This window comes from Oxyura jamaicensis, chromosome 17 (assembly GCF_011077185.1).
Source record: "Oxyura jamaicensis isolate SHBP4307 breed ruddy duck chromosome 17, BPBGC_Ojam_1.0, whole genome shotgun sequence".
Classification (NCBI taxonomy): Eukaryota; Metazoa; Chordata; class Aves; order Anseriformes; family Anatidae; genus Oxyura; species Oxyura jamaicensis.
In genome coordinates, this window is record NC_048909.1 from 64305 (window position 1) to 85129 (window position 20825).

A 20825-nucleotide genomic window follows, 5' to 3' on the forward strand; every position below is an offset into this window, starting at 1 on the left:
GCAAGTGCCGCGTGATGACACTCAAAATAATCTGCTCCATGAGCTTCCCTGGCACTGAGGTCAAACTGACAGGCCTGTAGTTTCCCGGGTCAGTCCTCCGGCCCTTCTTGTAGATGGGCATCACATTTGCTAGCTGCCAGTCAATTGGGACCTCCCCCGATAGCCAGGACTGGTGATAAATGATGGTAAGCGGCTTGGCCAGCACCTCTGCCAGTTCTCTCAGTACCCTTGGGTGGATCCCATCCGGCCCCATCGACTTGTGCACATCCAAGTGCCGTACCAGGTCAACAACAATTTCTTCATGGATAGTGAGGGCCACATCTCTCTCCCCATCCCCTTCCACCAGTTCAGGGTACTGGGTATCCAGAGAACAATCGGAATTGCCGTTAAAGACTGAGGCGAAAAAGGCATTAAGCACCTCCACCTTTTCCTCATCTCTTGTAACTAAGTTTCCCCCCGCATCCAGTAAAGGATGGAGATTCTCCTTAGTCCTCCTTTTTGTGTTGATGTATTTATAAAAACATTTTTTGTTATCTTTAACGGCAGTAGCCAGATTGAGCTCCAGATGAGCTTTGGCTTTTCTAATTTTGTCCCTGCACAGCCTCACGATATCCTTATAGTCCTCCCTAGTGGCCTGCCCACTTTTCCAAAGATTATAAACCCTCTTTTTTCTTCTAAGATCAAGCCACAATTCTCTGTTCAGCCAGGCTGGTCTTCTTCCCCGCCAGCTCGTCTTTGGGCACGTGGGGACAGACCGTTCCTGCGCCATTAAGATTTCCCTCTTGAAGAGCGCCCAGCCTTCCTGGACTCCTCTGCCCTTCAGAACCGCCTCCCAAGGGACTCTACCAACCAGTGTCCTCAGCAGCACAAAGTCAGCCCTCCGAAAGTCCAATACAGTGGTTTTACTGGTCCCCTTCCTGGCCTTGCCAAGGATAGAGAACTCCACCATTTCATGGTCACTCTGCCCAAGACAGCTCCCGACAATCACATCCTCCACCAGTCCTTCTCTGTTTGTGAAGAGAAGGTCTAGCGGGGCGCCACCCCTGGTAGGCTCACTAACCAGCTGTGTCAGGAAGCTATCTTCCACGCTCTCCAGAAACCTCCTAGACTGCTTCCTCTGGGCTGTGTTGTGCTTCCAGGATATGTCAAGGAAGTTGAAGTCCCCCACAAGAACCAGCGCTGACGATTTCGCAACTTCTGCCAGCTGCCTGTAGAACTCCTCATCCGTCTCCTCGTCCTGGTTCGGCGGTCTGTAACAGACCCCGACCAGGACGCTAGCCTTGTTGGCCCCGCCGATCCTAACCCAAAGGGACTCGACTTTGTCATGCCCAGCCTCGAGTTTTACAACATCGAAACACTCTCTAATATAGAGAGCCACTCCACCACCCCTTCTGTGCTGCCTGTCCCTTCTGAAGAGTTTATAGTCAGTCATTGCAGCACTCCAGTCACAAGAGTGGTCCCACCACGTCTCCGTGATGGCAACCAAGTCGTAGCCTGCCTGCTGCACGATGGCTTCCAGCTCCTCCTGTTTGTTACCCATGCTGCGTGCATTGGTGTAGATGTACTTCAGCTGGGCCATTGCCTTATCCCCCGGCCTTGCTATTGTTCCCCCTGGCACAGCTCCAGCAAACTTTGCTTCAGCCCCATCCCCCTTCTTACCTAGTTTAAAGCCCTCTCAATGAGCCCTGCCAGCTCCTGGCCCAGGATCCGTTTTCCCCTAAAAGATAGGGACCCGTCTGCGGCCATCAGGCCGGGTGTCGAGTAAAGTGCCTCATGGTCGAAAAACCCAAGATTTCTGTCTTGGCACCAGCCCCTGAGCCACGTGTTTAACAGGTGGGCTTTTCGTGCCTTCTCTGTACCCCTCCCTGCCACCGTAGGGATGGACGTAAACACCACCTGCACTCCCGCTCCATCCACTAACCGTCCCAGTCCCCTAAAGTCTCGTTTAATAGCCCTCAGGCTTCTCTCTTCAATGTCATCACTACCTGCCTGGACTATCAAAAGAGGATAATAGTCAGAGGGGCGAACCAGGTTGGGAAGCTTCCTGGCAACGTCCCTGACCCTGGCCCCAGGGAGGCAGCAGACTTCCCTACGGGTAGGGTCAGGCCGACAAATAGGGCCCTCTGTCCCCCTGAGGAGAGAGTCTCCCACAACAATCACCCTTCTGTCTTTCTTGGTGGAGGCAGTCCTGAGGCGTGGAGTCGACCTCCTCGCCCTGGGCATCCTCCTGGGTACACTTGCTACCTCTTTCTCACCCACCGGTCTCTCAATCTCCAGGGCCTCAAACCTGTTGCGTAAGGGCACCTGGGAAGGTGGGGCCGGAAGGGGAGGGTGTTATAAATTAGACCACACAATTTTCTGGTCTATTGAAATTATTTTATTAATCAAGTAAGCAGACACAAGCAAAACAGCGCTGGGCGGCTGGGGAGTCTCCGCTCCGCAACAGCACGCAACTTCCCTTTCCAGGGTTGCTGTTTTATAGCAGTTGAATTTCGGCTTATCAGGACTTGTTGAACTGGCTGAGGCTGCGCAGTCTATTGTTGAGAGGGGGGTCGTTATTCCTCTGCTCCGTGTTCAGGTGGGGTAGTGAAGCAGCAAAAAAGGATGTCTTGTGATAAGGAATTTCACAGAGTCTGGTTTAACTCAAGGATGTTCACCCAACACCCCCTCCTGCTTCCTCCCTTATCAAGGCAATTAAATTTTACAACCTTCTCTCCCCAACAGATTCTCCAAATTCCTCAAAGACAATGAACAAACCCCCACTAATTTACCACAATCCCCCCCTTTTTCTTTTTCTAACATATTTTGTTCATTGAATTTTTGCAATATTTGCTTGCTGAGCATCAAAGTTTCTGCGTTGTCCTCCTGCTCAAGAGATTCATACTTAGCACGCACGAGCATAAGATGAGCTGCCTCTAATCGGCTTTTTACAATTGCAATTACTCGATTGAATATACATGGTCCAAAAGTCAGTGCTAATATAAGTAACAACAAGGGCCCCGCTATGGTTGATAGCAGGGTAGTAAGCTAAGGTGAGTAATTAAACCAGGATTCATACCAATTCTGACGAGCCTCATTTTTCCTTTTGCGTTTTTCTAATCCTTTCCGCAATTTAGTCATTGTATCTCTCACCACCCCAGTATGATCTGCATATACACAACATTCTTCACGCAGGGCTGCACACAGTCCTCCTTGTTGTAAGAAAATCAAATCCAACCCTCTACGGTTTTGGAGTACCACTTCAGATAATGACCTAACCGATTTTTCCAGAGCTGTTATTGATTGCTCTATACGGGCCAGATCCTCATCTACGGCAATGCGTAGAGAAGTAAATTCCTGGCTTTGTTTTACCAGGGAAGCAATTCCAGTTCCTGCACCTGCAGCCCCGAGAGCCATTAAAGTGGCTAAGGTGACGGCCGTAATAGGCTCCCTCTTTACCAGATGGTATTCAGCCACTGTGTGATGGGTATACATATACTCTTCAGTGTGGTATTGAATCCTTGGTATAATGACCACCTGTACACAAAAATCATGAGATGTGCTAAACAATTTTAAAGATATGCAAGGAGTGACTCCTAACGATGAACATACCCACCTAGTGTTATTTGCAGGAATTAACCATTTGTGGGTTCGGTCCATTTTTTTCAGTGACATGGCACAGATCATTTTTATCTCTTGGAACTGTGCCGACACATCTACCTTTTCCCGTAACTTGAGTCAAAGTTATCCCGATTTCCTGACCCCAACTGCATTTGGAAGGATTTAACTCATCTGAATATTCAGACCTCCCCATATCCCCTATAGCTTCATAATATGGGGGCTTAACACTTACACATAGCCAGCACCCTTCAGTTATCTCAGGATTAGTTTGATTTAGTACCTGGAAACTAGCATTTATAACTTTCCACATACTACTCCCGGGTACAACCTCTTTCTTTTTCACAATGCTTGGAAGCAGTGTGGGAAAGGATAACTCTGTCGACTTATTGAAAAACACTGTAGTAGGTCGGGCAGTCCCAGGTATCTTTACAGTCTGGGCAATCAAAACTTCCCCTAATAACTCTTTATTAGGCCCGACTACCTTGGAAGTCTCGGGTATTTCCTTCTTTATTAGTATGAGTCCTCCCTTGTCAGTTCCAGGTTCCGTATACCTTATTCCCCACACTCTTCCCATGTTCCACCCTCTATCCGTGGGTTGGGTAACATTTAAAAAAAAGATATTTGCAGTTTCCACGTCCTCCCCACCCTTGCGGTGGAATGCACCCATATGGACCCCATTGGACCCCTAAGTATTTATCTCTACCGTATCCCGGTATCCAGCTAGGGGCTATAGTCTCACAACCCCAGTAGCTGCAGTAATATTGATTAGGGGAGTTGCAGTACCCCTTTCCAGGATTCGAACTCGGGCACATATAAAATCCCATATATTCCCAGCATCGGGGCCTCGGGATCAGCTTACATAGTGTAGAAGTAAAGCTTGCCCCCCCCCCCGATGTTATCTGGGTAGCAATAACCTGTTGATCCTCGAATCGACTTAAAGTCCATTTAAAGGGTTGGTGGGGGTGGTGTTGAGTCGCTATGCAGGATGAAATCACTGCGAGAACCCCTAAATACCGATAGGAATGGCTGAGGCCCATTTCTTTCCCCACTTATTCACTCCTCTGCCTCACTCGTCAGTTGGGTTGCAGCCAACTACGAGGTTTTAGTTCTTCTCGGCAGCAGTAGTGTTCTTCAGGGGAGAGCCTCTACCTTAACCCACGGTACCTATCGAGTTCGTCGCAATGTGAGCTTCAGGTCTTTGTTTCCTGGAGCGATCTCCCACTTCTCGTCACAGATGGGTCCTTTAACACGGCTGGCATGTGTCCATCCTTTCTCCGCAGTCCAGACAGCTGTTTCTGTAGTAAGCAAAACAACATAGGGGCCTTCCCATTGTGGTGTTAATGTAACTTCTTTCCAAGTTTTTATCAGGACCTTATCTCCAGGCTGTATCTTGTGGATTGCCATATCCAAAGGAGGACGTTGCACAATTAAACCCTTTTTCTGTAATTCCCTGCGTCTATTTATCAATTGTGTGAGGTAAGGTTTTAATTGATCATCTTGTAGGTGGGGATGATCAAGGGGTATCTCGAGATCGTAAGGCATACTATACAGCATTTCAAAAGGGGAGATTCCCAGATCAGTCCTGGGCTTCACGCGTATACTTAACAAAGCTAGCGGCAAGCACTTTATCCAAGAGGTTTTCGTTTCTAACATTAATTTAGTAAGTTGCTTTTTAATTTCCCCGTTCATCTGTTCTACTTTCCCCGAGCTCTGAGGATGCCAGGGAGTATGATATTCCCATTTGATTCCTAAAGCTTTCATTGTGTCACGGGACACTTTTGACACAAAGTGTGATCCTCTATCAGAATCTATTGCTTCTACAATCCCATATCGGGGAATTATGTTTTCTAACAATATTTTCACTACGGTTTGTGCTGTAGCCCTTGTCGTGGGAAATGCTTCAACAAAATTTGTAAGATGGTCTATGATTACCAGCAAATATTTGTATCTTCCTGTTTTGGGAAGTTTGGTAAAATCCAATTGAATTCTTGCAAAGGGTCGGTGGGCTAATTCTCGTCCTCCCGGAACCCTTTTTCTCATATTTTTTGCATTTACCCTCCGGCAGGTCATACATCCATTAACAATTCCCTTTGCTATGTTATATATCCCTATACACACATAATTGGTGGCGAATTGATCAACTAACGCCTGGGCACCCCAATGCATTTGTTCATGAAATCTCCGTAGCACCCTCATAGCTACTGATTTTGGTAACACTTCTCGCCCATCAGGTAGTATCCATTTTCCTTTTTCATTTTCTCGAATCCCCATTTGTGTCATCTTTTCCTTTTCTGCAGTAGTAAAACAAAACAAGGGGAATGGATCGCTCTTATTAGGATGAGTTGGGCCATGCACATAACAATTCTTATGAGGTGGGTTCTCCTCCTTGGAACAATTGCATTCAATCCCTTTCATTCCCCAATCCTTCCAGCAATCATAGCAGGGAAATTCCCTCAAATCCTTGCCACAACTCGGGCAGTCTGCCCTTTCAGTTAGTTCATATACACCCATGAGAGCTGCTCTTTTTGCTTCCTGGTCAGCTAAGTTATTACCTCTGATTTGGGGATTCAGCCCTCGCTGGTGTCCTTTTACATGCACCACTGCAATCTCCTTAGGCTCCCTGATGGCTTGTAAAACTTGGAGAATCAACTCCTGATGAATTAGTCCTTTTCCTCGTGAATTTATAAGTCCTCTCTCTTCCCATATTTTCCCAAAGGTGTGTATTACTCCATAAGCATATTTAGAATCTGTATATATTGTTCCGCCTTTGTTCTTTAACAATTTCAGAGCTCTTAACATGGCATATAGCTCGCAAGCCTGCGCTGACCAGCTCGGGCTCAGAGAGCCTGATTCTATTACCTCAAATGTTTTACCATTAACCAATGCGTACCCTGATTTTCTTTTAACCCCGACTACCCTTGAGGATCCGTCCACAAATATCTTTTCCCCTAAAGGCAATTCTACATCTTCCAGATCAGGCCTCAATTTCACTTGTTCTTCTATATTTCTAAGACAATTATGTTCAGGCTGCTCATTTGGTTCACCATAAAGAAACCGAGCAGGGTTTTGTGCTGCAGTCGTTTCTAATGTTAATCTGGGTGAGGATATTAGGATCCCTTCATATTTTAGTAACCTTGCATCCGTTATCCATTTTTCAGCTTTTTGCTGCAGCACCCCACGTATATTGTGAGGGGATATTACCTTTATTTTTCCCCCTAATGTAATTTTTTGTGCTTCTTCCACTAGTAGGGCAGCTGCCACCACTACTTGCAAGCAGCTGGGCCAACCCCTACTAACGGGGTCTAATAGCTTAGATAAATAGGCTACTGGTTTTTTACTGTCTGCCCATTCTTGAGCTAGTACACCATAGGCAGTCCCCTCTGTGCTATTTACGAACAAGAAAAATGTTTTTTTTAATTCCGGGCAGTTTAAAACTGGTGGATGCATCAGTTCTTCTTTTAATCTTTCTAATTGCTCCTCATCTTCTTTTGTCCATTTGAGTAATCCATCTCTATTCAATTTGTTATATAGAAATTTAACCTTTCCACTGTAATCTTCTATCCATTGTCTACAATATCCAGTTAACCCTAACAATTGCCGCACTTGCTGTTTGGTAGCTGGGGCCTTTATTCCTAGGATCCCTTTAACCCTTTCAGGATCCAGCCTCTTAGTTCCTTTATTTAGCAAATGACCCAAATATTTTACCTCTTTTTCTACAAACTGTAGTTTTGACCTGGACACCTTTAGTCCCTGCGACCCCAAAAAATTTAACAGACCAACACTAGCTTGTCTTACAATGTCTTCATCTTTTCCAGCTATTAATAAATCATCTACATATTGGATCAGAGTTGTGCCTGGTACTCTGTTGTATCCTTGCAAAATTTGCTCCAGTGCCTGCCCGAACAAGTTTGGGGATTCTGTAAACCCCTGGGGCAGGACCATCCACCTTAACTGCTGCTTTCTATAGGTGTCTGGGTCCTCCCATTCGAAGGCAAAATAATCCCTAGATTTTTCGTCCAGGGGGCATGCCCAGAATGCATCTTTCAGATCAATCACACTATACCACTGATCTTATGGGTGTAATTTACTGAGCAGCGTGTGTGGATTGGCCACTACAGGAAATCTGCTAACAGTTCTCTTGTTAATTTCTCGTAAATCATGTACTAATCTGTACCCTCCATCCTTCTTTTTTACTGGTAAAATAGGAGTGTTGAAGGGAGACATACAAGGTTTCAGTAGCCCTTGCTGTAATAACCGTTGGATTTCGGGTTTTAACCCTCTCCTACCTTCCTCTGAGAAGGGATATTGTTTTATCCTTACTGGTATTTCAGGTTTTTTTTTGGTCACTTCAAAAGGCCTTATTTTCAGTTTCCCTACACTTTCTGGCGTGGACCAGACTCTAGGATTGATGCTTGCTTCATCCTCTTCTCGGAGTAGGCACAATTTTATTTCTAGTCTTTTTCCTATTACTTCTAACCCTATTCCTAGTTCTATTATTAAATCTCTTCCTAACAAATTATACTCAGCCTCCAGTACTAGAAGCAGGTTCCCCTTGCTTATTTTAGAATCTAATTCTATTGATACTTCTTTTATAACAGGAACCCCAAAGGGTTCCCCCTTTGCTCCGATTACTTGAACTTTTTCAGCAGAGGCTTTACATCTGGTAGGCAAGGTTTGGACTGTTGATCTTTCAGCCCGTGTCCATGAGGAATTCTACCTCCTCACGCTGGGGACCTACTTTTAATTTTATCAAGGGCTCTGTCTTATTTCGAGTCCCCAGCAAATAGAGCCCCTGACACCCCTATTCACTCTTAAACATCTTCTCATCCTCTTTCCTTTGTCTACATTCTCTTTTCATGTGGCCCTTCTTGTTACAGTAAAAACAGGTCACATTTTTACGTTCTTTATTACCTCCTTCCTCCTCCCTAGGCCTCCCATGCATCGGGTTGAGCCTTCGATTCAGCCCAGCCCCCTTTGTCCTTCTCGCACTGCTGCTACCATCATACGTACTTGTTTCTTTTCTTTCTCTTCTTCCCTTCTAACATATACCTTTTGTGCCTCCCTTAATAATTCGTCCAGGCCCCGATCTTGCCAATCCTCTATTTTTTCCAGTTTCTTCCTAATATCTACCCATGATTTTGCCACAAACTGGGCTTTAAGTAATGCCTCCCCTATAGGAGTTCCGGGATCTAAGCCACTATATAATTGCAAATTCTTTCGTAATCTTTCTAACCATTCTGTTGGGGTTTCATCCTTTTTCTGTTGTTCGTTAAAAGCTTTATTTATATTTTGTCCTCTGGGGACAGACTCTCGTATCCCCTGAATTATAATTGTTCTTAAATCTTGCATATGTCCCCGGTGTACGGGGTCTTGATTGTTCCAATTAGGCTGCTGCATCGGCCACTTTATGTCCGCAGCCGGCCCCTGCTGGTGTTGCTGGTCCCAAATTCGCATCCCAGCACGCCTAATCATTCCTCTTTCTTCTGATGTAAAGAGAATTCCCAGTATAGATTGTAACTCTTCCCAAGTATATATATTTGGGCCCAAGAATTGGTCTACTCGTTCCGCCACTCCCAACGGGTCTTCTAGTAAATTTCCCATTTCCTTTTCAAAGTCCCTCACGTCCCCTGAATTAATGGGGACGGCCACGTATCCCATTCCTGGCTGGGGTCCTCCTATTGCTATTTCTCTTAGAGGATACAATTCTTCCCTTTTTTGATTTCTTGCCCTACTTCTAGTTACCGGTCCCTGTGTTTCATGATCTGATTCTGATTCCTCTGGAATTCCTGATTCAGGGGGTCCATTAAGGACAGGAGCCGTTGGTAAGGGCGGTGGGGTATAGGGTGGGGGCGAAGTTAGGGCTTCTAAGTCACTTCTCTTTTTCTTCCGCCCCCCTTTTTCTTTTAGAGGATATAGATACGTCCTCGTATCTGAATTTATCCAGAGGTACGCGTACTCACTTTCTTCCAAACTAAACGGTTCCTTAGAGTTAACATGAATGTTTAGGGCTTGGCATACCCAATCCTCAAAGGAACCGAACGGGGGCCAAAAGACAATGTCCCCTTTTATGGGCTTGTTACCCCACACTTCTATACAATAATAAATCATTTTAACTTTGCTTTTTCCCCGCCTAGAAGGGGAATTATTCCAATTCTTAATCATCAGTCCTAACGGCCTATCAGGAGGAATGGAGGGTATACTAGATTCCTCCCTCATGGGGCCAGAAGGCTTACTTTTCTTCTGTCCCATCCTCCAGAGCACCTTCGTACACACACACACAACACTTCCCCCTCTTTGTGGCCCAGTCCCTCGCGGGATGTGGGAAACGCACTACCAAGGGGTCCGCACTCGCTTCGTCCGCACTTGGACATCTCACACGTTATGCTCCGGGATACCCAACCCCAACCGAACTGAACACCGGCCTATACTTACCCACCCCGTGGGTCTTCGTTCGGTCTTCGTGCACAAAGGTTGCCTAGGGTTTACCGGTTTTATTTGCCTGTGTCTAATTTTAGGTTCGTCGGTGAAGGGCTCGAACAGGAATTTCCGTTTCTGGGGGCCGCCGAAATCGGCGGGGCGCCTCCCCTAGAGGGACTCCTGATCAATTCGCCTTCATCCGAGTCACGGCACCAAATTGTTATAAATTAGACCACACAATTTTCTGGTCTATTGAAATTATTTTATTAATCAAGTAAGCAGACACAAGCAAAACAGCGCTGGGCGGCTGGGGAGTCTCCGCTCCGCAACAACACGCAACTTCCCTTTCCAGGGTTGCTGTTTTATAGCAGTTGAATTTCGGCTTATCAGGACTTGTTGAACTGGCTGAGGCTGCGCAGTCTATTGTTGAGAGGGGGGTCGTTATTCCTCTGCTCCGTGTTCAGGTGGGGGTAGTGAAGCAGCAAAAAAGGATGTCTTGTGATAAGGAATTTCACAGAGTCTGGTTTAACTCAAGGATGTTCACCCAACACCCCCTCCTGCTTCCTCCCTTATCAAGGCAATTAAATTTTACAACCTTCTCTCCCCAACAGATTCTCCAAATTCCTCAAAGACAATGAACAAACCCCCACTAATTTACCACAGAGGGCATCGCCTGCGATGTCGAGCAGGGACCTTTTTCCATTCCTCCTCAACTCCCAGATCCCCTCCCTCTGCCTGACAGCCACAGGGCAGGGGGTCCACCCCCATTTGGGGTGTCTCACCCCGGTACCTCTCCTTGAGGCCCTGCAGGGAGTCGCTCCACCAGTCTATCTCCCGCTCACACTCCCTGATATCCCTCAACCTCTCCACCTCCTCCTTGAGCTCCGCCACCATGCGGACCAGGTCATCCACCTGCTCACACCTCACACACACAGTTTCTCCGCCTCCCGCCGATGGCAGCAACAGGCTCAGACACTCCCTGCATCCGGTGGCCTGAACCGCTGCACTTTTTAACGGGTAGTCGGTCTGGGTGCGTACCGACTTCCTGGAAAGCGCACCGTGCCTGGTGGAGACCATTATCGCCTCGCTAACGGCTGTCGTTGAGGAGGTGTTACGTACGGGCGGGGGAGAGCGCTCCGCCCTTCCTGCACGAACTGCCGCGCCCCGCCCTGTTTGCCCGTCCTGGTCGCCGCGCTCCCTAGGGGCAGCTTTTGAGCGGCTGTGGGAGGGGGCGCTGCTGGCTCCGCCTACGCCTCGTCAGCCTCCCTCACGAGGGCTGCCGGGTCCTGGCGGCTCCCTCGAGTAGGCTCGATGCCGGAAAAAATTAGCCCTGCCTGGCCCGATCCCCCGCTCCGCTGCAGAACGCGTCTGCCCCGGAGCCGATCGCCTCGGCAAATGTTGGAAGCCATATGTTGGCATAATGTTGGAAGCATATACTCAGAGCTCCACAAGGACACAAGCAGCAAGAAACAAGATCAAGCCTCTCCTCTGCCAACCACCAGGCCAAAAAAAGATTAGGTCAGCTGAAATAAAAGGGCATGCAGAATCAGGAAAGGTGTATTAGCAAAGAGCATACTGTCTTCCAGAGCATTAGGATCCACAGGCTGCATCTGACACGAGGGTCCCTGTCCAGCTCCTAACTGGGGCAAGCAGGATCTGCCAGAGCAGCAACCTCTGCAGCAGCATCTCTCAGCCAGATACCTCAGTTCGCTGCATCACATCATCCGCTGCATGACTGCCTCCATCACACACCCTGCATGGTAACAGATCTGACTCACAGCATTTTTCAAGGCTACACCATTTCTTTAATCCAGACCCCACCAGAAAGCACAGCCATACACTCTCCACACTTCCACTGCTCCTTCCCTCTGCCTTGTGCTGGCACAAACCTCTACATAGACTGTGTTTTGAATCATACCTGAAGACTGATCCCTCAGAAAATTAATTCAATGGGAGGAATGAGGAAATATTTTTCAGCTGGCTCAGCTCCCTGGTCCTGCTTATTACCCAAGAGCACAAACCTGTGTATGGGATTGAACCCAACAAGCATCGGAATATGAATAGGATGCCCCTTCTCCAGCTCAAACCTGAACAAACACAAGGTCAGGCAACCTCGGCCTTGCTGCAACTACAGGACCCACTTCCCACCTCTGCTGTAAGAATATTCAATGTCCCCCTTTTTGAATCCTTGACCACCTCCTCCAGTATTTTTTCCACTTGTGCCACAAGCTGAAGCATAGGGACCTTTTCCAAAATAAAGACTGCACTTTTTGTTCCATAGGATGCTCCAGGATGCTAGCTAAAAGCAGGGGAAAGGATGCAGTGTTCAAATACACCATATCCTCAGTCTCAGCAAGACTAATCCAAGCTAGCAGCGATGCTGTTCCCTCCTGTCAGCAACAAGCAGACACAAAATTACAGACTGGTTGAAGCACCTCAGGTCCGTGTGATCCAACCTCCTGCTCACACAGGGTAACCCAGAGCCACTTGCCCAAGACCATGTCTAGATGGGTTTTGAATATAACAAAGGGTGGAAGAAGCTTCGCAACCTCTCTCGGCAACCTGTGACAGTGTTCTGTCACCCGCACATAAAGAAGTGTTTCCTGATCTTCAGATGGAACCTCTTATGTTTCCACTGGTGCCCGCGCCTCTTGGCACTGGGCACCACTGAAAAGAGCCTGCCTCTATCCTCTTGGCACCCTCCTGTCCTGGTTTTGGCTGGGATAGAGTTAATTTTCTTCATAGAGGCTTGTATGATACAGTGTTTTGGATGTTCAATGAAAACAGTGCTGATAACACAATGGATTCGTTGCTGAGCAGTACTTACAGAGTCAAAGACTTTTCTATTTCTCGAGCTGCCCTGCCAGAGAAGAGGCTGGGAATGCACAAGAGCTGGGAGGGGACACGGCCAGCACAGTTGGCCCAAACTGGCCAAACCAATACTCCATACCATATGGTTTCATGCTCAGCAATAAAAGCTGGGGTAAAAGAGGATGGGGAGAGGGTGTGTTCAGGGAAATGGAGTTTGTCTTCCCAGGAAACCGTTAACTTGATGAGCCCTTCTTTCTAGGAATTGGCTGAACAGCTGCCTGCCAATGGAAATTAACAAATGAATTCCTTGTTTTACTTTGCTTGTGCATGTGACTTTTGCTTTACCTAGTAAACTGTCTTTATCTCAACCCATGAGTTCTCGCACATTTGCCCTTCTGTTTCTCTCCCCTATCCCACGTGTGGAGAGTGAGCAAGTGGCTGTGGGGACTAAACCACCGTACCTCTCTTCAGGTATTTGTACACATAAATAAGATTCCCTCTGAACCTTCTATTCCTCAGGCTGAGCAGTCAGAGAAACATGGGGAAGGCAAGTCAGGCAGAGCTAACAGGAACCACTGCAGTTTGACAATTCAAGGTGGCTGCACTAACATTTGGCCATGTTGGTGAGACACTGTCAGTTCTCCATCTCAGTCATGCCTCACTAGGGAGTGTGTTCCCACATGCAGTGCACCCAACAGCTCTGTTGTTTCCCCATAAAGCCCCTGGGCAGAGCAGCTCCTGCTGAGGAAGTCTTTGTGCGTCTGAAAGTATTTGATCATAAAGGCATTCTCGTTGTGTTTTTTTGTTTGTTTGTTTGTTTGTTTGTTTGTTTTTAATAAAGGAAGACAGACATCCTACTTCCTCCAAAGAGGGAATCTGAAGTTAATTACTATGTGCAGAACTGTTTATATCTGACTATATGCTCAGACCCTCTTCCTATTTTCAACACCCTACTTCAGTACAGGTTTGAACATCCCACTTCAGTACTGACAGCTAGGACCAAAGGACCTTTACACCATCCATTCTTTCACTGACAACAGAAATCAATCCACAGAAAGAAAATGCAGTGCCACAGATTACTGGAGTAAGACATGCTGCTCAGCTCAGACAGGACAAGTATCTAATCTCTCCGCTTTCACAGAACAGGAACTTAGAAATAATTAACCTGCAGCAGACAGAGGAAGGATTTACATAATTTTAAATGAATAGACAAAATAAAAATAGAGGCTTCTAAAAATACAGGACTGTGGTGCTTGGGTCAAGAGGTCTTTTCACATCCCCCCTGCTCTTTTATCCCACTGTTTGTCTTCTGAGGCCAACCAAATTTGTCTTCTGAGACCTCACCAAGGGATACGTGAAGGGGATTCTCCAGCTGGACCTGGTAATCTGAAAGTAACACTACAGAGAGACTTTCCTTTTCATTTTATTATTTTTGAGTGAGTTCAGTATTATTGACAGGAGAGAGACAGAAACAGATTATTTATTTCTCTTTTCAGATCTTGGAAATCCTTTGGCTCTTTATACATCCACAAACAAGTATTTTTCATTTCTGAAGCCATTATTCTACTAGGATTGATTTACACAAAAGGCATTAGAGAAAAAAAAAATACTCACCGTAGGAGTCTTTGCCCTCATCACCTCACGATTTCCCCAAACTCTTCTTAAAGCTCAGCAAAGAGAATAATTACTTTATTCTTCCTTTAAAGCCCTGGATGACACACCTCACAGCCATTTCTTGTTGCCTAACACTGCAGAGCTCTTTGGGACAGAATTTAGCTAAGCAGTAGTCTTAAAAATAAATCTTAATCTTGCTGTACAGCCTTCCTATTGGTCCTTTGGAGTAAAACTAGGCCCTTATTTATTTATTGGCATGTTCACTCAGCGCTCAACATAACAAAATTGAGATAGATCACAGGTACTGCTGGGTTTACTTACAGACATACTAACATGTCAAGCCCTGCCCACTTTGCAACACAACTTTATCCATTACACATATCCCCAAAGGGCATGCTGGTCTGATGGAAATCCTCTTGGACCTCTATCTGGAACCAAAAACCTAAATAAATCACCCATTAAATGACTTTAATGGCTGTTTTGAGAGCTGCTCCTGACTTGCTGTCAGAACAGGGTACACCCTCTCCCCTCACCACAGAGCCACCAGTGTATCACCACCACAGTGACATTCTCTGATCCTGTCACACACTTACAGGCTCCTGCCAAGAGTGAGGGGTATCATCCACACCTCTTCCCATCTGCTACTCCTTCACTCACCACTCATCTGACTGGTAAGATGTGAGCCAAAGCCTACCATGGTTCCTGGCCCTTGCCCCTAGTTTTTTTTTTTTTTTTTTTTTTTTTTTTTTTTTCCCTCTCACCTCCAAGCACTATAAAGCCCAGCTGCTGTGTGCTCTGTGTGAAGGCAGGGCTGAGCTTTTAGCCCTGCCCATCTCCTCCTTCTCATGCAAAGGCATCAAAGAGCAGGCATTAGTTGTCGTCATTCTTCCTGAAAAGGGAAGCACTGATCCTACACCACAATGTGAATGCTGCAAAGGTAGGAAGAGCAGAATACAGTGGAGTGGCTGGTTAGGAGACTCCTCACCCCCTGCACAGCAGCATTCCCCAGATATGCAGGGGCAGAGTGGTGGCTTAGCACCAGCATGGAGCCGTGCTGACTTCCACCTTCCTCATCCTCATTCCACAAGCTGGGCTTCCAACACTGAAGCAGGAAGCCCAGAGACCAGCTGGCACAGACAGCCTGCCTGCTGCCCACGATGCCCCACATGCTCCTAGCAAGGAGCTTGCTGCACAGTCAACGGCAGGCACAGCAGTCGCAATAGCCGCTCTCATCACAAAGCATCGCCACAGACACCACCCCTGACCTAGCACACTGTCCCTGAGCCCTGCCGATGCTCCAGCTCCATCCCGCTGCCTGCTGCACGGGGCCCAGCGGGCTCGGGCTCGGGCTCGGGCTCAGGCTCCGCGCTGCCTGCATGAGCCCCCCGGCAGGACCCGGCTGCGCGCAAAAGAAGCAGCTGCCGGAACGCCCCGTCAAACACGGCAGTGCCTCGGTAGACATGGCGCCCGTGTGGTCACGTGAGGGGGGATGTTATCACGGGACGCCGCGGGCCTCACGGTTGCCCAGCCGCCTGGAGCTTCCGCAGACGGGTCGGTGCCTACGGAGCGGAGGCGCGAGCGGGAGGTTGCCATGGAAACGCACCCGCTGCTGCTGCTCTTCTGCCTCTTCCCGCTGCTGCTGCCGGCCCGCGGCGCGCCCGGTGGGTGCCCGAGGCGGGCCCCTGCTCCGCTTTCTTGCGCTCCGCGTCGTGCTGCGAGCCCGCCCGGGTCTGTCCCTTCCGGGCGAGAGCCCCCAGTCGGCCCGGGCCTCACCGGCTGGGCGCTCTGGGCACCCCCGCCCCAAACGGGCACGGACAGGCCGGCACCCTCCCGCCAGCCGGGCTGGGCCGGGCCTGGCCGCGCCGCGCCGTACCAGGGGGTGGCGGCCGTCGTCGGTCAGCCCTGCACTGACGGTACTTTCCTCCAGCTGCCCGGCCAGCGCGGCTTGGCCTGGAGGAGCGGTTCTTCCAGCAGGTGCGGGACCACTTCAGCTTCGAGACCTGCGGCAACGAGACCTTCCCGCAGCGGTACCTGGTCTCAGGTGGGTCCTGGCCCTGGGGGTGCGCTGCAGCCTGTGGCAGCAATCGAGCTTTCCAAAGGCTTGCCACTCATGCACAGGGACAGAGCCTCTCAGAGAGCTGTGCTGAGCTGCCAGGAGTCGGTCAGATCCGAGCACCAGCCCATCACGACCCAGTCCTTTCTCCTGTCACTTTGCTTAGCCTCTTCTCTCATCCCCTTCAGTTCCTCATTCTGGTAATAAGATGTGTGGTGCAGATGTGGGGATTGGCCTCTTAGCAAAGTGAGCAGGTAAGAAAAAATGGCACTGGGAGGTTCAAACTGGGCTGGCCCTGTGTATGTGTATTTTCAGTTAGACACTTACAAGTGCAACTCCAATGCATCAGGAAAAACTAATACTGACTCAAATGTTGCAGTCAGTACTGGTGATTCTTACAAGTGAAGACAACTCAAAGAAAGATGTCTTTCGGGCCTGTGTTTCACATTATTTACAACCCAACAACTTTAGATAGCTTAAGGCATGCTGAAAAAAGAGTACAAGGAGCCTGCAGTGTCTGTCTTTCTAGCTAAATAATGAATAATGAATTATCTTTTGGTGACAAGTGGTAAGAGAGAGGTTTTTCCAAACAACGTGCTTTCATTTTCATCATAATTTCAATAACTAGTGTCAGATGTTTTTGAGTAATACATGCTTGGAGTTATCGGGGAGACAGCAAGTGTAGTGCTGTGATTAGCATCAGCCCAGAGTGCTACCTACCTCTGAGTAGCACTACTTGGTCCTAGCACTCACTCACTGTCATCTTAGGCCTACAGGCCTGTGCCTGGAGCCTGTTAGACATGTTATTGCCTTCTCATTATCTGTTACTCTGCAGCTTGTTCATCACTGTCACCTGGTTATATGTATTACACCAAGCATGAGCTCAGGGATCGCTGTGGCACAAAGATATCAGAACACTTGTGAATTTTGTTGGCATACCCAGGACTGAAATTTCACAAATAAAATGACCATCTTTGAGCAGAACTTAGGGATCTAGCACCAGCATGGAGCTAGGTAAGAACTTAGGTTTAAAGCATTGCAGAATTTGATTTTTAAAGTATTATGTTTTATCTGCATGTCCTGCCAGCGTAAAGTCTGTAAGTTTAGATCTAAATATTATCTGTGAGAAACAAAACATGTTGAGTAGTTTATTTTCTCTCTTTCTGCTTCTTGTGCAATACAAGTCTTCAGATTATCAGTGAGAAATTGAAGGAGACTGTTATTACACAACCAGGAGTCTGACTGTCTTGAGGTTAGCTGGCAGTTGCCCTAGAATTTAAATCTGAAAACAGATATCTGTTTAAGCAACCTGTCTCTGTTTTTGGCTCTTGTGCACAGCTGTTTGCTACAGAAGCCATGAAGCATATGAGAAGAAAGGCCAGAGTAAATAGAGCACTTCAGTTTCTTACCTGATACCCAAAACAGATGCAACACAGAAAGAATCAGCCTTTTTGTTAAAAAAGATCAAGAATTTCACTAAGGACATATTTCAGGCCTGTTTCCAAGCCAATACTTGCTCTGGAAGGTCAGCATTGAGAGTATCTCTCTTAATGGAAACAGCCTCGCCTGACATGCTGCAGTTGAGTCCATAGCACAACCTCTGTTGGAGGTTCCCTTTAGGTGATAAAATTAATGCTTAACTGACAGTCTGAAGTCTTGTTGAAGAAAGCTAATTATTCTCCCCCCCCGCCCCCCCCCTCCCCCTCCCCCCCGTGCCCCTTGACTCCTGTACAATTTAAGAGTAAACTAAAATCAAATGTTTGACAAAGTCAGCATTAAAGCAGCCACAAGCAAGTATTGGTATAATCGGTCAGCTCCTCCTGGTAGTCTCAATTTGCCATCAGTTGTAGACAGATCAGAAGATAGAAGAAATGTTATTTACAGCTTGGCTCTGTGTTGTACATCACAGTAGAAAGAGGCAGGCAATTGCTCAATGTTCATTTTGTAGGAAAAGTGATCTGTACAAGTGTTTTGGGACAATTTGGGTTGAAATGGGTATATAAATGGGAAATCACTCTTTTGGGAGCAGCTGTTTGCAAATTCCTTGTAGATCTGAGATTTTCAGGATTTTTAGGCAGAAGTAAAAGTTCCAGGGCATATAGTGATCTCATGGAAGCTCTTACTTAACCCTGCTCAAATGACAGATTTCTGTAGCCTGGGCTTTCTAACATCTGCATTCCCCAACACAGGTCTCAGGGATCAGCCTTTCAAAGAGATCTTCCTCATTAAGCTCCTGCCCAAAGTCACCAAAACCAGACATTTCATGCTCTGACAGTTTTGTTTGTTTGTTTTATGTCTTCTGTCAATTATCTCAGTAAAGTTCTGGAACGAAGGATATGGACCAATCTTTCTCTATACTGGCAATGAAGGTGATATCTGGACTTTTGCTCAGAACTCCGACTTCATATTTGAATTAGCAGAGGAACAGGAAGCACTTGTGATATTTGCTGAGCATGTGAGTATTTTAGTCATTGTGCATATTACAGAGTTGTGTTAGTATTAGCAAATTCATCTTTTTCCAGGTCCAGAAAAGTAACATCTCTTGCCACAAAGCAGAGGTAGACCTGCTGCAGGCTTTCTTGTCATAGTAGTAGCTCTTCATTATTTAACCACAGTCTCTGAATATTATTTTATTATGCCTACCACCAATCCAGGATAGAGACTACTGTTTCAGTAAAACTTATCCTATGGCATATTTGATTTAGACCAGTGCTGTTATAAATATTTTCCACTGGTCTTGAACTCCACACTGGACTGGAGAGTTCTTCTGTTAAGATAATGTTTTTCTCTCTAGCCTGTGAAGTCCCAAACCATCCTGTTCCTAGGTACACCACCCTAACAAATCTATTATTCTCCAACCTATGCATGAAGAGATTATACACTGTTCCCTTTTCTAGTTGGGGATTTCAGGAGAGAGACATGTCAAAGCTCCGCTTGGCACCCACTGAAGTAGCTTGTCCTGAACTTTCCCATCCTCTATGGGATGTATCCTGAAGGTCTCTGTTTATCTGATATAGGCAGATTCTGGAGAATCTGAGCATTTGCTCAGTTAAGAACAAGTTAAGGGGATGATGTGTGCTCTGTTATCAATTCCCATTTGTGCACACTTGTCCCATTCCTATAATGAAGGACAGGGAAGACCCAGGCTTTGACACCAACATTTTTGCAGCATATCTCTTTGCTTTCAGAGGTACTATGGCAAGTCTCTTCCATTTGGACTTGAGTCAATACAGCTGAAGAGGACTGGTCTGCTTACTGTGGAACAAGCCCTTGCAGACTACGCAGTGCTGATTACTGAGCTTAAGCAGCAGTATGGTGCTGCAGACTGCCCTGTCATTGCATTTGGAGGCAGGTAAAGGTTGTGCGTGGTTCTTCCCTTCTCTGCATCCTTTCCTAGACACAGCTGTGGTGTTCTCATAGTTTCATTTAGCTCTCCAGCAAGCTTTAGAGGCAGAGCTCTAAGCTATTCTATAGACAGCATATGTGCCTGAGCTCCTTGATAGCTTATCTCCAGGGCCCAGACAGCTCTCACATTAAGAATTAGTCTTGACTTGTGATTGCCTTTGGGAATGTTTGCTTTGGGAATGTTTCTAGACATCTTCAATGTACAAGTAAGCCAGAACTGCAGAAGATAAGTTCCTCCTGCAGTATCAGATGATTTTACGTGAAAAATGCTGGAAATCAATAATTGGTAAAATATTCTTTCCTGGGGCCATCCAGCTTTTTATTAAACACAGCCTCTTTATCAGTATCCAGCCATTTTCATTGTAGGCTCTTTTATAATTCTGCTCTGTAACCTGCTGCTCGTTTGCTCCTAGCTTCCAACAGACATCCTTCCCCAAAGCGCTTGCTCAATTGCAGTTCAGAACTGTGTTGATATCACGTTCCTGTCTCTTGAATGGCTTCCTACACTCATAATACAGAGAGGTGCTTCCTTTTAAAAGATTTCCAATGAGTATAGGGCTTCTCAGTCATTGCAGTGAGCTAAAAAGCATTTGATCAGGTGATTATCATTACACTCCAGCTCACTGTGGTGGTGACTGGGTTGTTGATCCCAGTGGTGTTTGTACCATGTTTACCAGGACAGTAGCTAGTGTAAAAAGGGCCAGAACAGTCCTGGGGTGGGGAGGTGGGATTCAGTGAGACCTGCTAGCTGTTAGACCACGTCTGTTTGTTTGTAAATCGGAGTTAAACATGCAGCAGCTCTGAACAGCACTAAACCTATCTGAAGTATACTGAAATATGGCAGTATTGGAGCAGCACGTTTCCTGGGGGGGGGGGGGGGGGGGGGGGGGGGGGGGATAACCAGTTTGTGCCAAAAAGGGACGTG

General features: G+C 47.0%; 1 protein-coding gene across 3 annotated transcripts in view; it reads left to right on the forward strand.

Annotated features, from left to right (window-relative positions):
• Positions 1-15916: 15916 nt before the first annotated feature.
• DPP7 (dipeptidyl peptidase 7) overlaps positions 15917-20825 on the forward strand; it is a 22281-nt gene continuing 17372 nt past the window's right edge. For all 3 annotated transcript variants that reach the window (XR_004755042.1, XM_035342017.1, XM_035342019.1), the window contains exons 1-4: positions 15917-16103; positions 16370-16483; positions 18811-18950; positions 19684-19847. Coding sequence is in view for 2 of the 3 variants with exons in the window: in XM_035342017.1 (XP_035197908.1) it covers positions 15932-16103; positions 16370-16483; positions 18811-18950; positions 19684-19847 (590 nt within the window). In the remaining variant the exon portion in view is untranslated. The remainder of the gene's footprint in view (positions 16104-16369; positions 16484-18810; positions 18951-19683; positions 19848-20825) is intronic.